Source organism: Amblyomma maculatum, chromosome 1 (genome assembly GCF_055883805.1).
Source record: "Amblyomma maculatum isolate TAMU_Amacu chromosome 1, ASM5588380v1, whole genome shotgun sequence".
Taxonomy (NCBI): Eukaryota; Metazoa; Arthropoda; class Arachnida; order Ixodida; family Ixodidae; genus Amblyomma; species Amblyomma maculatum.
The window spans coordinates 24,086,731-24,101,307 of NC_139344.1; the positions used below are offsets into that span (position 1 = coordinate 24,086,731).

Genomic DNA, 14,577 nt, shown 5'->3' on the forward strand with positions numbered 1-14,577 from the left:
CAATGCTACGCAGCTGCCACTCAGTCGGCCGTCGAACGCAGGAGCGACGTGCCATCGCGCATGCGGTGCACATCAGTGGCAGGAGCTGTGCCTGTATTGCGCGGCGATATCTACAGTAGGCCACCAAGGGTTACTGTCTACAGGTGCTTTGACGCTGCTTTTACTCTGAGATCGGGCACTAATGCAGCGCAAACTGGTGCGTACTGACCCCCGCACGACAGCTAGTATGCTGCAAATTTTACAAAAAGCGCATCTTAGTTGTTTGCGCCGGTGACAAGCTATTATAACCCGAGCCGTACGTGACAGGAACCTCATAGCGTAAAGTGCCCTGCACCTGCGACCCGTAGAAGCATAATGCAGTCAAAACAAGTGTCCGTTCTTCCACGGATGAAGGGACGGTAATAACGTTCTGTCATACCACATCTGTCCCTTGTTTTTATTTTCTTTTTAAACATCGCAAACAGCTCCGATTGGTCAATCATCTCGACGTCACGGACGCACTCGAGGCGGTACCTGACAGCTAGCTGTTAAAGCCACGGGTAGCTGAGGCCAGCACCTCGCAGCCTAACATTCGACCGCCACTCTCCCGTTCAGCTGCTCGACACTGCGAGGCGCGCTGATTCGGCATATCGAATAGTCTTTGCTCGATTTAGCGTTTTGGCCCCGTATCTCTGTTTCTTTTTTTTTTTCTAAAAGGGGAGTTTTCTCATTATGGCGGTTGAAGATTGTCTTCCAAGAGTACTGCACGAGCCTAAAAAGGCCAATGTTACTGTGAAAACTGAAAACGGTGTCGTCGCCGCATACGCGCAAGGGTTGACAGTCCCAGACGTCGACGTGTCAACTTTTTATCGGACCGTCTTTGGCATACACAAGGACGAAACTGCTCTGGTGAGTTTTTCGCTTGATTTGCTTATTGTGAGCCACGCTAAGCTTCCGCGCCGTCTCCCGAAGGCTCGCATTGCTATAGTTACTTACGCATTGATTCCTTACAAAGCGCCGAGAGCCACTTTCTCTGGGGCTGATGGAAATCGCCGACGCGTGAAAATGGCTCTTTGCGAAAGTTGCAGAGGTTGGAGGCTTTGATAATTCGTAGCTACTTTCAACCATCATGTTGCTCTTTGCGGAGGTTCATGGAACGAAGACGCGTGGAACAAAGCTAAAGCGCTTAACTAGAGCACTACTGCTGAGCACTATATGGTATCAAAATACGGCTAATGTCCGGCATCTAATTCCAGTCGGGCAGTGCATCAAAGTGCATGTACTTCTCTCGGTGCTTGAGCCAGTGTTAGCTGTAGAACACTTGAAAGACCCGGCATTGTTCTTGAAAAGAGTCCTTTGATCCCTTCTTCTTTTCCTCGTTTAGTGCTTGGACATAGTAGGTTTTTTTTTCTTTATTTAGCGTAAGAAGTAAGAGAGAGCTCTGCGACCTGCGTACTGGCAGTCAGATATACTAAGACGGCCAGTATGCAAGTAAACAGAAATGATCAGTCACTCTTTGCTGCATTCATGGTGTATATTATGTTTGGGAAAAGCCGACTGCCGCATAATCTGTAACCATTGCATTGGCTCTCTCTGTGCGAACCTTACAGTGTCGTGATCCTGGGGGACTCCAAGTGAGCACTATTTAGAGCACTCCACTGATGTCGCTCGAGCTAACGGCTTTGATATCCAAGCGCTAACGCGTATAAAAAAGGCCAACATAAAAAAAAGTGCCGTCTTCTTTCTGTGGCTCGTTTTCGCGTGGAGCTGCTGCAGTAATATGGCAGTGGAATGCCTGGTACAAGGAGCCCGGTCTCAGGCTTTGATGACAGTACAAAGGCGAAAACTTCTCAGACCATCCGGGTTCGTCCAAATGTTCGCTTCTAGGTGCCGAAGCGGCGTGGTAGACGCACCAAGAACGACATCGCGGTCTGTGTAGATGGGGTGACCTTGTATATGCCGAATTACAGCGACTGTTTGCTCATGAGACCTTCGTTGTATTGTAGCGAGTAGAAAGCCCTAGAGAGCCGGCTTTCAATTATTGATTAAAGACATTGAAAAATAGCAAATTCGGAATAAATATTTTTATATGTTCTGCAATTGTTTTTATCTCGTTTTATGTGTATATTTAACCTGTTGTAATGTTGTAATCAAAATTTATGCGGTACAGACGCCAAGTCGATGACTGTGCTCCTCAAATTCAAAGGCGGTGGCGTGAGGTTTTGTCAAGCTCTCCTTGTGGCAGCTTTTTCTTCACGCCTCCCGCATCATGTACGCTGTACTTGGTGCAAATAAACCTCATATCAATTCAATTCAATTTAATAATTTCAAGTTCTTTTGCGCTCATAAACAGTATTTGCACAGAGTTCCGTAACTTGTTTACACTGAACTAAAAACCAGAGCTGCAAGACAGGAAATTGGTGACCGGGGTCTAAAAACTGTTCTTGAGTTAGAACAATGTACGATTAGGATATAGTACTGTTGATTGCACCACCCTATAAACTGCTGCAATGAAAGATTTACGTTTGCTTCTTAATTAGTGAAGTTCAACAAGAGGTAAAGCATACGATGCCACTGTTTTCTTTTTAATATCTCCCTTAATTCCCTTCATTGACCGAATTCCTGTACGAAACGGTCGAGTTGGCCATCGCTTTAAGACTTCTACTATGTTGTTCCTTGTAGCTGTTTGAAACCCGTACGCAGATGCGCGCAGTCTGCGTCTCCGGTTGAAGATGCGCGTAACTCGTGTTTACATGCTATTATGAATCAAATGGGAAGCGTCACCAGTGCAGGCTTGCGAGATCTTTCTTCCAGCGTTGTAATTAGCAAGGCGTAAACTTAAAACTTTATCTTGCGGATGGTTTCGGCCAGCGCCTCTACAGGACGTCTCTAGTTCGTACTTTCTGTCTTCAACAACCCTGTGCATGTTTTGCATGTTTGCAGGGTTGTTGAACACAGGAATAGCTATAGCAAGCAATATGATAGCGCCCAGGGAGCCTTTAGGAGAACTGCCTATGGTAATCTGCGGCGAAGGCAGGGATTTCCCTACATGCTCCCTAAAGTGGCTTTTCTGAACGTTCGTCAATTCGTTCCGATTTTGTTTTATGCTGATGATTACGAAAAAAAGACTACAACTTATCCTCTGCCCTGAGCTATCCGTCCTCCTATCCCTCAGAAATGATTTGCCACACAACGTTCCTGCGCTCATTATAAACATTAGCTTCAGCGCTCTGCCAAAGCCACATATGGCATGCGTCAGATAAGCTGTCTAGGTAGAAAACATCCGGAAAATAAATGTCATCAGCTAAACGTGCGTTTCTCATCGACAAGGATCTTCTGTCGAGTTTGTCGGGGCCCAAGTTGCCCAAGCGGCTGGTGACAGGGGATTTTAGGCGCAATTAAAAAAAAAAGAAAGAAAAGAAAGAAATATTGCAGCGCTGCCTAGGCACAGCAGGTTACCTGTAAATTTCAATTTCAATTCATTTATTTTCAGAGCAGTTACAAAGCAACTCTGAATGGCCCCTGGGTTAAAAGTTGCACTCAGCAACTTGACGACGGCCCAGGAGCCAAAGTAGAAGACAAGAGTCGACGCAGTTTTCAGTGTATATAAACAATAATAAAAGCAATCCAGTCATCAAAATCACAAAAATATGTACAAGCCTAATTAGTGCCAAACGCAGAAGCATATAAAATCGAAACTGTTATAATACAGAAGCACATCACAAACCAAAACTAACAACTACATCGTCTTGCCTAGACAAAGCACATCAACAGAACGTTCGAAAAGATGAAAGTGACGCGTATTGTTTTTGCATAATTACAAAATAATATTTTTAGTTCTTTCTTAGATGAAAACGCCTGTTTAGGGTATTTGTTGAGAAGGGATGGTAGATTATGTTTTAATGACTGAAGTTTGTATTGGGTGCGGAAAATGGGAACTAACCAGTGAGGAAGGTTTTTAATGCATACATCCGTTATCCGGTGTTGTAATGATGTAACAAGCTTAATAAAATTGACAAATTCTGCGTAAGAGAAGTAGAGTTGGTTTAACAATTTATATTCATAACTATGTGTGATTTGAATAACGTCATACTTCGGAAATAGGTCTTTTGTAGTTGTGTCTTTGCCAACGTTCGCAATATAGCACAAGACTTTTTTTTTCTGAAACCCGTTGATTTTAATAATATTCCGTTTTGTGTTTGTGCTCCAAACAAGAGTACAGTAATTTACGTGTGGTGCAAATAGCGCATGATATAACTACAGTCAAACTTGTTGTGGAAGTATATTTCTGCAGCAGGACAAAGTGCCTGCTACCACTGAGAGCTTTTTGCACATATTGTTAATGTTTGTGATCCCAGCTTAGATGACAGTTTAGCGTAATGCCCAGAACCTCGTGCTCATCTATTATTGTGATGCGATCATTCATAAAGCTGACTGAATTTTGGAGTGTGAATGTTTTATTGCGGGGCCTAAACAGCAAACATTTCGTTGCGAAATACTTTGACAGCTCGGAACCTGATTCTTTGGCGGAAGCTGTATACCTCCTTGAAATTTGAGATGCATTACGAAGTAACTTACGGATCATGGATACCTTCTTCCGCAAACCTGAGAACCACAAGTGGGCGTGGAAAAACTCGAGTCGCGAGACTAAAATTAAAATAAGCTCAAACGCGCGTCCACTCTGATATCTGCAGGATGTGGAGGTGCTTGGATAGGCGCGATGTAATGACAATAGAATGATAAGGTATTGATTAGCCTAGACTTGAAGAGGGAAGAAATTAAACTAGCGAATGAAGATTTCATCAAGGAGTGAACACTAAGATAGAGGAATTTAGGAGCTCGCCGCATAAAAGATATTAAGCTTCAGCTGAGGTCGACGACCTTTGTTTTCAGATATTTAAAGGTTATCTCACAGATATCATCGCGGAGTCGGCAATAGAAGCATACGGCAGGATAGACAGGATATTGGTAAGCTCTCTCAGGAGACAAAGATCTGATTAAGAAACGCCGAACCATAAAGCATCTAACCCCACATACAGAAGGGAACTGGCACATAGATCAAAGTTAACCAAGAAGCATGAAGTTACCGATGCAAGGAAATATGGGGAGAGAATCGGACACGCTCTAAGGAACGGGGGTAGCCTAAAAGGAACCAAGAGGAAACTAGGGATAGCCACAAATCAGATGTGTGCTTTTAGGGATAAGACGGGTAAAATTTCATTACTAATACGAATAAGGTAGTTAAAACAACCATGGAATTCTGCATAGAACAACACAGTAGCCAATATAATCTCGAGGTTAACAAGAGACGTAGCAATGCAGAGCTGTCAGAGCAAGAAAATCTGAGCGGAAAAGAAAGGGGCAGTGAAGAAAGCCTTAGAAAGCAGTGCAAAGAGAGAAAGTAAGAAAACACATCTTTTGAAATGCGTAGAGAGATGGTATTAGCAAAATTAGACACCCTATACACAAATGCGTTCAGGCCCGGAGCATGCGGGAATCTTGGAGGAACACTAATATTATCTTAATCCATGAAAATGGGGAAGTCAAGGAGCGGAAAAATTACATGCAAGTCAGCTTGCTGTCTGTTTGCTAATATGTGTCTACTCAAGTAATCAGTGATAAAACCAGGACAACCTTGGACCTCAGTCAACCAAAGGACCAAGCGAACTTCCAAGAAGGCTACTCGATAATAGACCACATTCGCAAAATCAATAAGGTGATAGAAAACTGCGCAGAAAACTACTCCGTAGCCCTCGATTCACTACGGCTCCTCTTTCTCTCTATACACTTTCACTCCCACCTTCCTGCCTTCTCTTACGCGGGGTTCATGTGCCGACAGAAACAAGTGTGACAGATACTGCGCCTTTCCCTTCCTGTGAACCAATTATTATTATTACTATTATTAATATTATTATTATTATAACCAACCCCCATATGAAGCCTTCATACATTATGAAGACGCAGGTAAAACCGGATCAGCCAAGCAGGTACACAGAGCCAGTGTGTAGAAGAGTCATATGTCAAAATACTGGAAGATGTCTATAGCGGCTGGACATCCACTATAATCCTGTATATATAAAAAAAAAGAAGGGTGTGAGGCCGGGACATACGCTCTCTCCAGTGCTATGCACTGGGTGATAGCAGGAAAAAGTCACAGACCTTAATTAGGAACAAGTTGGGAAAAAAAAAGTTGATAGCAAATACTTCAGCAATAAGCTTTGCGAATATGGCATTGCGTTGCTAAGCAATTTAGAGGAAGAATCTCTAAGCACTATCACTGACCTATACCGACAAAACATAACAGTGAATGGAAAAATTTATACGCTGAAAACTAAATAAATTTTCAAGAATCTCAGAAGAGTGCAGCAGTAGCGAAGCGCTGTAAGTGGTGAGGGAACACAAACGCTATGGACAGGCAGTGACCGTAGATAGGGAACGCTGGAGTGAAATAATTGAAAGAATAAGAAAGACGCGAAACGCATTTGAGAAGTTATCTCATATTATGAATGGCAATTTACCAGTATCCCGCAAGATGAAAATATATAACGTCTATATCTCATCCGTACTCACCCAAGACTTGAAAACACGGGGGCTAACGTGAAGGGGTTCAGCTGAAACTGAGGACAAGAAGAGCACTGTCAGAAAGAAACTGATAGGTGTAAGTGCAACGTTAAAGGACCGGAAGTGTGCAAAAAGTAAGGCGGGAAGCAAACGCTAGTTACTGACATTCTAGTTGGAATAAAGGAGCAGAAAATGGCGTGGGAAGAGCACGCAGTGCGAAGGCAAGATAACCGGGGGACGCTAAGGGCAACGAACTGAATTACAAAGGAAGTCAAGCGCATAGCAGAGGGTGGCAAAAAATTAGGTGGGGGGATTGGATTAGAAACTTTGCGGGGACAAGGTGGCCGGAGCTGACACAGAACCGAGTTATTTGGATGGATAGGTAAGGGGCTTTTGTCCGGAAGTGGTTAGATTGACGATGATAAAGTACAGGCGGCAGCCATTGTATTAGTCATTTGAGTTACCTGCTATGACTCGAAATGAGCACACCCCATTGAAATGACAAATGCGGGCTATGCTGCGAGAGATAATTTACTTGCCCGCTCACTGAGCAAAACTAACAGCTTGAATAGTTAGTCCGAATAGGCAATTACATTTTTTTTTGCTTATTCATTTGTACAAGTGGCTGCAGTACATGAAGGACATTAGTTCAGGGCCTACATTGTGCAAAAATATATCCTAGATATGAGCTGATTCAAACTGAAATCACAACGCAAAGCATAGTTAAAAAAGAATAAATAATACCAAATTTGCGATAACATCGAAATGCCAATGGGACAACTGGCGGCTCACAGGCTCCGCAGTAAGAAAGTTTCATAACAAACTACGAGGAAAGGCCCTGCAAAAAGAGAACAAGACAATGCGTGACCAATGCAGCTGAAGCCATCGGTTCATCCTTCGATGAGCGCAGCAACACATCCTTAAACGAGGTAAAGAACCAAGAAACTTTATCAAAGCCTCAACCTACAGAAGTTATGTAGTCAGCGCCTGTGTTCGTCTCACCTTTCTGCGTCCTGGTTTTTGCGCTGTTTTACCTTGTGATGATCAACCAAATAGCCCGCAATGTGTTATTCAAGTGTCTGAAAGACTGAACGATGAGATGTCTTGAATCAAAGCACGGTTTGCATTGAACAGTGCTATTGCACGGTGAGCCTATTTCAGTGTGTGGAAGGGAACAAGTGAAGAAAGAATTGCTGAAAATAACACGGCAGCACGTTTTCACTGAACTGGGCTATTGGGAAGCCTATTTCAGAGTGTGGAAGTGAGCAATTAGGAGAAGGACAAATTGCTGAAAACGCGACAACACGTTTGCATTGAACAGTGCTATTGGGAAACCTATTCCAATGTGGGGAGGTGAGCATGGGAAGAACGAATTGCCGAAGATAAACGCGACAACGTGTTTCGAGAACTTTCCGCTTCTGATTACTTCGTTTAGAGACAAAATGGGAAAGGGAAAAGTACACTTTTCTGTTATCCTTGTGAGAATTAATTTAATCGAAAAAAAAAAATGTTTAACCGTTCTGTACATCTGCGGTGTGCTACTGTTTCCCATTCAATGGTTTCTTCAAGCAAAGCAATACTGCTACGTCCATTATTAGTTCCCGAAACTAACCTGGAAGAGTAGTTTTGGATGCGTTCAAGCTTTCTTGTAAGTTAAGAAGTTTGAAGCTCTACCGCCGCACAAACGTACTCTATCTAGAATTGGGCGCACTCTGTAATGACCCCGTTCTGGTGGCCCAGTGGTGAGGGGGCTCGCGAAGACGGGTGTTTTATGACATGGATGCCTCGTTTTGGTCCAGGCAAAACGCAGTGTGGCCTTGTACTGTGCGATGGTGAGTGCACGTTAAGGAACCCCAGGCGGTCTAAATTAATCCAGATACCTCCTCTATGACGCCCCTCATAGTCGATGTCACTTCGGGACATTAAACCTCATATATAAACCAAACTAACATTTGCTATGCATACCTGTTCTTTTGTTCGTTTTGGGGCTTTATGAGAATTACTTATTGTGAGGTTACGCATTCCAGGTGATTTCAAGGTCAAATATTCAATATGTCCGTTCCATGTTAATTTTTTCGAAACATACCCAAATATATTTGTATAAGTTCAACCATGTCAACAGACGGGCCTTCCAAATTGTATACTGATCTCACAGGCATGCGTTTTTCGAATTGGGGTGAATGACACAAGCTGACATTTAGCACTGCTCAACAGGGCTAAATGACAGGCCTTAATTTGTGCAACTACGAATATCTGTGTTCAAATCACTTCGTAGGCCGTTGCCGTTACGTCAATGTTGTACATTTCTGCAGATGTCAAAGCGCATATAATCGCAGTTTGCGCCGATGACCTTGCACGGTACCAGTTAAAAACGCTAAAAAGAAAGGCCTAAAGCTGACATTCGGTGCATGCCGGAAGTTGCGGTGACGTATCGATTTAGCTTCGTTGACCAAACCCCGCTTTCTTCTCCCAGACAAATAATCTTAATCCAATTGAAGGAGTGTGCAGATGCGCGAGGTAATTTATGCACAGCAAGCATACGAAACTGTACCAAAGCCCAAAAATATAGTGTGCCTGAAATCCTAGGCCGAAATAATTTGGCCAGCTGAGTTTTGGATTAAAAACCAGGCCAAATAAACGTCTAGTTTTTGAAAATAATATTAATGCTTAATGCTGTTCCTCCATAACACTGTTCTGCAGCATACACAAGTAAAAGAGAGCATATTGCTTGCTAGATTATAACAGTGATGTCATATTTATGGCGTAAATAATTATGAGGTTACAGTTGATAGACCAGCAGGTAACGTCACTCGCTATCTCTGGTATCAAAGGTAGTGCGACCAAGAGAAAGAGGAAAATATAGAATAGGAAAAGATTCGCCACAAAATACGCACCACAATATACATTTATAAACAGGTGTCGCGGGGCATTTATAGCTTGCATGAACCACCACGATGCCTCTGCACCTTGTTGACTACCTGCTGTGTTGCCATGATATACGTCGGGTTAATTGCTGTCTGGAAGCAGCCTGTTCTATGTGTCCTTCTGTTGTGTGTCGTGTTCAAATTTAGGGCATTTTCCCCCGGCCTTTGCAGGCAATCAAAAACTACCCGGACAACGATTCTTGCTAAAGCGACAATGTGTTGTCATGATATTGTCACCTAATTGCCGTCTGAAAGCAACGATGCAGTGCACGCGTCACGCATTGTGGGATAAAAAGAGGAGGGGGAGGTAGGTGGACGAGTGCGTGCAGTTCGACCGTAAGCTTCGTATACATGTATTTCGCAATAACTCTCTTCCTCTAAATGAACACCCTTCGCAGAAAAAAAAAGAAAAAGACTTGAACGTAGCAGATCGATGTCATTGCATCTCTTCACTAGTGGCAGGCAGATAATGGAGTACCAGCCTTAGCAAAACAGCAAGTGCGCACTTGGTTTGTCTTCTTTCATTTTTTCATGCGAAGGCTGCCGTGATTCTTGCATAGCTGGAAACAAATTGCGTATGAGCTCTTCTGGTAAGATCTGCCAGTCCGCGACATTGACAGTAACGCACGTGCTATTAGGACGCGCCCTTCTTGGCTTTCACGGGCAATCCCGCGCGCTAAAAGAAGGCATTCGCTCTTTATTTATTTATTTATTTATTTATTTAGGTTACCCCTAAAGGCCCTCCAAAGGAGGGTATTACATAGGGGGGGGGGGGGATACAATTGTAAAAAAACACGATGAAATTAGCAACAATTACAATAAGAACCATTAAATATAACATCAAAAGAGGAAAGAAAAACAACACCAAATATTCTACACATTTCCGTCACAGCGAAGTAGCTCTTGGAATTTTTTTATTTTAGTTTCTGTAGCGATGTGCGATGGCAAGTTATTCCATTCAATGATAGTGCGAGGTATGAATGAATTGGCATAAGATGATAAATGACACTTCGCACGTTTAACTTTGAAGGCATGATCAAGTCGTGGAAAAATGACATCAGGTGACTGAAACAAATCACTGCGCAGTAGTGGATGGTGATAAAGCTTATGGAAGAGTGTTAACCGAGCGTGTTTACGACGACAGGATAAGTCTTCCAGTTCACCACGTTGTTTTAATGCTGTGACGCTAGTGAAAGGCGAGTAGTCTGAAAAAATAAAACGCACAGCACGGTTCTGCAAGGATTCGATGTTGGTGATAACATAGGCTTGATCAGGGTCCCAAATAGCCGCAGCATATTCAATTTTAGGGCGTATTAGAGTGATATAAGCAAGTTCTTTAACATGGATAATGAGCGTGTTTGAGAGCACGTTTAAGAAGACCAAGTGAACGGTTAGCAGGAGCTAGGGTGAGGTCGATATGGTGATGCCATGTTAGATCAAACTGAAGGTGCACGCCAAGGTATTTGTAATTGTTTGTTAGTTCAACAGCATTGTCATTGAGCATGTAAGTGGTTGAAATGCGAGTGGTACGACGGGTGAAAGATATAAGTTTAGTTTTAGAAACGTTTAAAGTCATTAACCAGGATGAGCACCATGAGCTTACTGCGTTCAGGTCAGATTGTAGGAATTGGCGGTCACTGTCATTAATAAGGTTACGGTAAATTACGCAGTCATCTGCGAAAAGACGAACTCTAGATGTTACACAGGCAGGTAAATAATTAATATAGATTAGAAAAAGCAAAGGACCAAGCACGCTTCCTTGGGGTACACCAGATGTCACATAAGTCGAAGAAGAGTTAGAATTATTAACTGAGGTATACTGTGATCTAGAAGAAAGAAAGTGCTTAATCCAGGCGAACACATTAGGGTGGATGTTAAGCTGTGTTATTTTTAGTAAAAGTCTGTGATGAGGGACCCGATCGAATGCTTTTGAAAAATCCAGAAAAACTGCGTCGACCTGAAAGCCTGCGTTAAGTGATGATTGTAAGTCATTAACAAAGCCAGCTAGTTGAGTGTCACATGAAAAACCCTTGCGAACACCGTGCTGATATTTGAAAATAATGTTATGATCTTCGAGGTAGGTAATGACTTGGCTATGAATGATATGCTCTAGAAGTTTGCAAAAGTTGCTGGTTAACGAGATGGGTCGATATTAAGTGGGGAGGAACGATCACCTGATTTGAATATAGGTATTACCTTTGCTACACGCCAGTCATTAGGAATTAGTCCGTTCGATAACGACTGCGAGAATAAACAGGACAAGATAGCGGAGATGCTTCTGAATGTATTTTTTAGTATCTTATTGTTAAAGCCAAGGTGATCCGAGCTACTTGTAATTTTGAGATTGTTTAATAAAACTGAAATACCTGCTTCGTTAATAACTATGTCAGGCATGCAGATGTCATGAAATGTATTTAAGATAGGAGATGAGCTAATGTCTTCGTTGGTAAAAACTGATGAGAAGGTAACGTTAAGAACCCGAGCACAATCGGATTCATTGATTATGACGCCGTTACTATCGGAAAGAAAAATGTCAGAATGAAAGCTAGGATTTACGACGCGCCAAAATTTACGAGGGACTAATTCTTCGCCTCAAATACTGGCGCTTTTGTGGGCATAATTTATTCCTGAAAAGCAGTCGGGAGCGTAGAGGTAGCTTCATCGTTTTCCGCCGCTTTGGCAGAAAGAAGAGCTTGTCGTGTTTTTTTTTTTTTAATTTTCGCAGTTTTTCAGACGATACAAACGCGAGCAGCTGCCAGCGAAATTTACCTTGTACAAGTAACATCCCTCCACCCCCCCTCTTTCCTCCTCAACTTTAATAACGTCGCGCTGCTTTACGATCTGACGTCTGCGCGTTGCTTGTGTTACGTTAGGAGGCGAGAAAGACAACGGCTGGAGGCGAGGTCAATGCCATATCGGTGCACTGGCTTTACTGGCGACTTCGCAGGTGTTACAGAAAGTAAATCGTTTCTGTAAGCGATTGACCTCAGGGCCTGTAGCTTGCGGTATCTGCCCACCTAAATTACCCACGCGCTTTGAAGAGAGCCCAGGAAAGAAGAAAAAAAAAAACAAAGATGAGAAGGACGTCACACTTTAATGTCCGTGTACTAGCTCTCAGCTGCACGTATGCTGCTGCTTTAATATTTTAATTAACTTGTTGAAATCAGTCATTTTTGATAGCTAAGGAGGTTGATGACAAAAAATATTCACAGGCGATGGATAGGCTTTCTTGCTTAAAAAAAAACGAGAAAACAATAACGTAACAAAACCGACACCAAATTGATTTGAGCGAAGCAGAAGTGTGGACTAGCTGGCAGTTCACGACCTTAAAAGGTGGCCCAGCGCGAAGAAAAAAGAAACAAGGACTTTGGCTTCTTTTAATAGAGGCCGATGGATGTATACCCTACAGAATACATGAAATAAGTAAACAGCCGCACTGAATGGATCTCAGGCAATATCAGCTTTTGGAGAGAACGCATTGCCTCTTCTGATACTTAGCACTATCGTAGTAGGCAGGTACGATTGTTTTCTTTGTCAACTCTGAGGTAGAGTTCAATTAATCAAAAGCGGCATTAGAAAGCAAGGTAAGATAGCATCGCCTCGTTTTCAATAGGCACAAATCAGAAGACCATAACAAGGAGGACCATAAAAAGGGCGTTCGCGTGCGTGCCACGTGTGCTAAATAAGAGGAATACAATTTCACAATACCCATTATCCCAGCAGTTGACTCTTTTCTATTAATGAATAAATAATATTGCGAGGGAAAAAATATAGGCTAAACTAGGCGACAACCTATAGGCAAATAATAGACTTGGGCCGGCGGCTGGGCGGTGTATGCCCTCGCTTCGCGGTGCGGCCCTCCAAGCATGAACTTTGTCTGCGGTAGTTCCGCATGCGGTAGTTCCGAAAGTCGAGGTCCCGCCCCTCTAAGCGATGTCACCGGCGCCGTCCTCGCCGCCGACAGGACTCGGTCTTGCTACGCCACCGGTCGTTCTTATGGCTCGGCGGCGAGCTTGGTATTGCCTACGCCGACATCGAGCCTCGCGAACACGACGAATTTCCTCCGAATCACCAGCAGCAGTGCGCCATCCGTGCTCGCTGCTTTCTTAGTTTAGGTACTATGCTTCCTCGGCCCTCCGTAGATTGAGTCTTGGATGATTTTGCGCTCATCTACGCGTCATACCACACCGCCGGCTTCTGGACTGGCGCCTGCTCGCCGAGAGCGCAGCTGCGGGGCTTGCACTTGAGAGCCGGTGCGCGGTGCGTGCCTTTTCGTTCATTTCCCGCGACCCTGGATCGCGGAATGCATGGCTGGCGCGGATTTCAAGTTGCCGACGCAACGCCGCCGCCCGCAAGACGACTCCGGATGTCCCGCGTCGGCAAGGCGAGCAGCAGTATTCCGAACCGCAGATCATCCACGGTGTGCGGAGGTGGGTGTGTGTGTGTATGCGCGCGCGCTGGGCTCTTGTGTAAAGGAGCAGCGGATGCCAGGAAGCTCATTCCCACGGGACTCGGGCTGTCCGGCACGGGCGCACGTGACGACGGCTTCGAATTTGAACTCCACGGAATGTGCACGCGTGATGTTGTACGTACAGCACTACGGGTGTGAGGAGGAACTATGCTGGAGCCTATTGGCCCCGCCCAGAGAGTTTACTTCGTCCCTATTGGCTTAACGATATGGTCTTTGTTTAGCGAACCTATTTAACGAGGTGCCAGAGGTGACTTTGGGAAGAAGCGACCAGTTGCAATAAACATGCTGTAAACTTGTTTCGACCCCGAGTAGTACTCCAAGGTGCTCAGCAGGTACAGTTCAAAAGACCGCCTGTCAGCGCAACCGAGCACGGCGGTTGAGAGGAAACCCTATGCCAGCAGCTGAACAGACCGTCGCCCTCTGGATGAGCACGGCTGGTGACAGCTTGGAGAACGGCTTCGAAACATAGCTGATGAGCTCCTCCTCACGGAGCACTTATGCTTCCAAGCAGCAGCCGCATGACTAGACGAAGAGGTTAACACAAAACAAGGAGTGAGATATCGAGGGCAATAAATTTCTGGCGACACTCACTTCAGCTATACAATCAACACCAGAGCCCGAAGCAGAACCGACAGGTATAGG

The 14,577-nt window shown here is 44.1% G+C and overlaps 1 protein-coding gene across 1 annotated transcript in view; it reads left to right on the plus strand.

Moving 5' to 3' along the window:
• The first annotated feature begins 575 nt into the window (after positions 1–575).
• LOC146201951 (luciferin 4-monooxygenase-like) overlaps positions 576–14,577 on the plus strand; it is a 53,580-nt gene continuing 39,578 nt past the window's right edge. Inside the window, exon 1 of the mRNA XM_084583732.1 lies at positions 576–888. Coding sequence (XP_084439858.1) covers positions 712–888 — 177 coding nt within the window. The 5' untranslated portion in view covers positions 576–711. The remainder of the gene's footprint in view (positions 889–14,577) is intronic.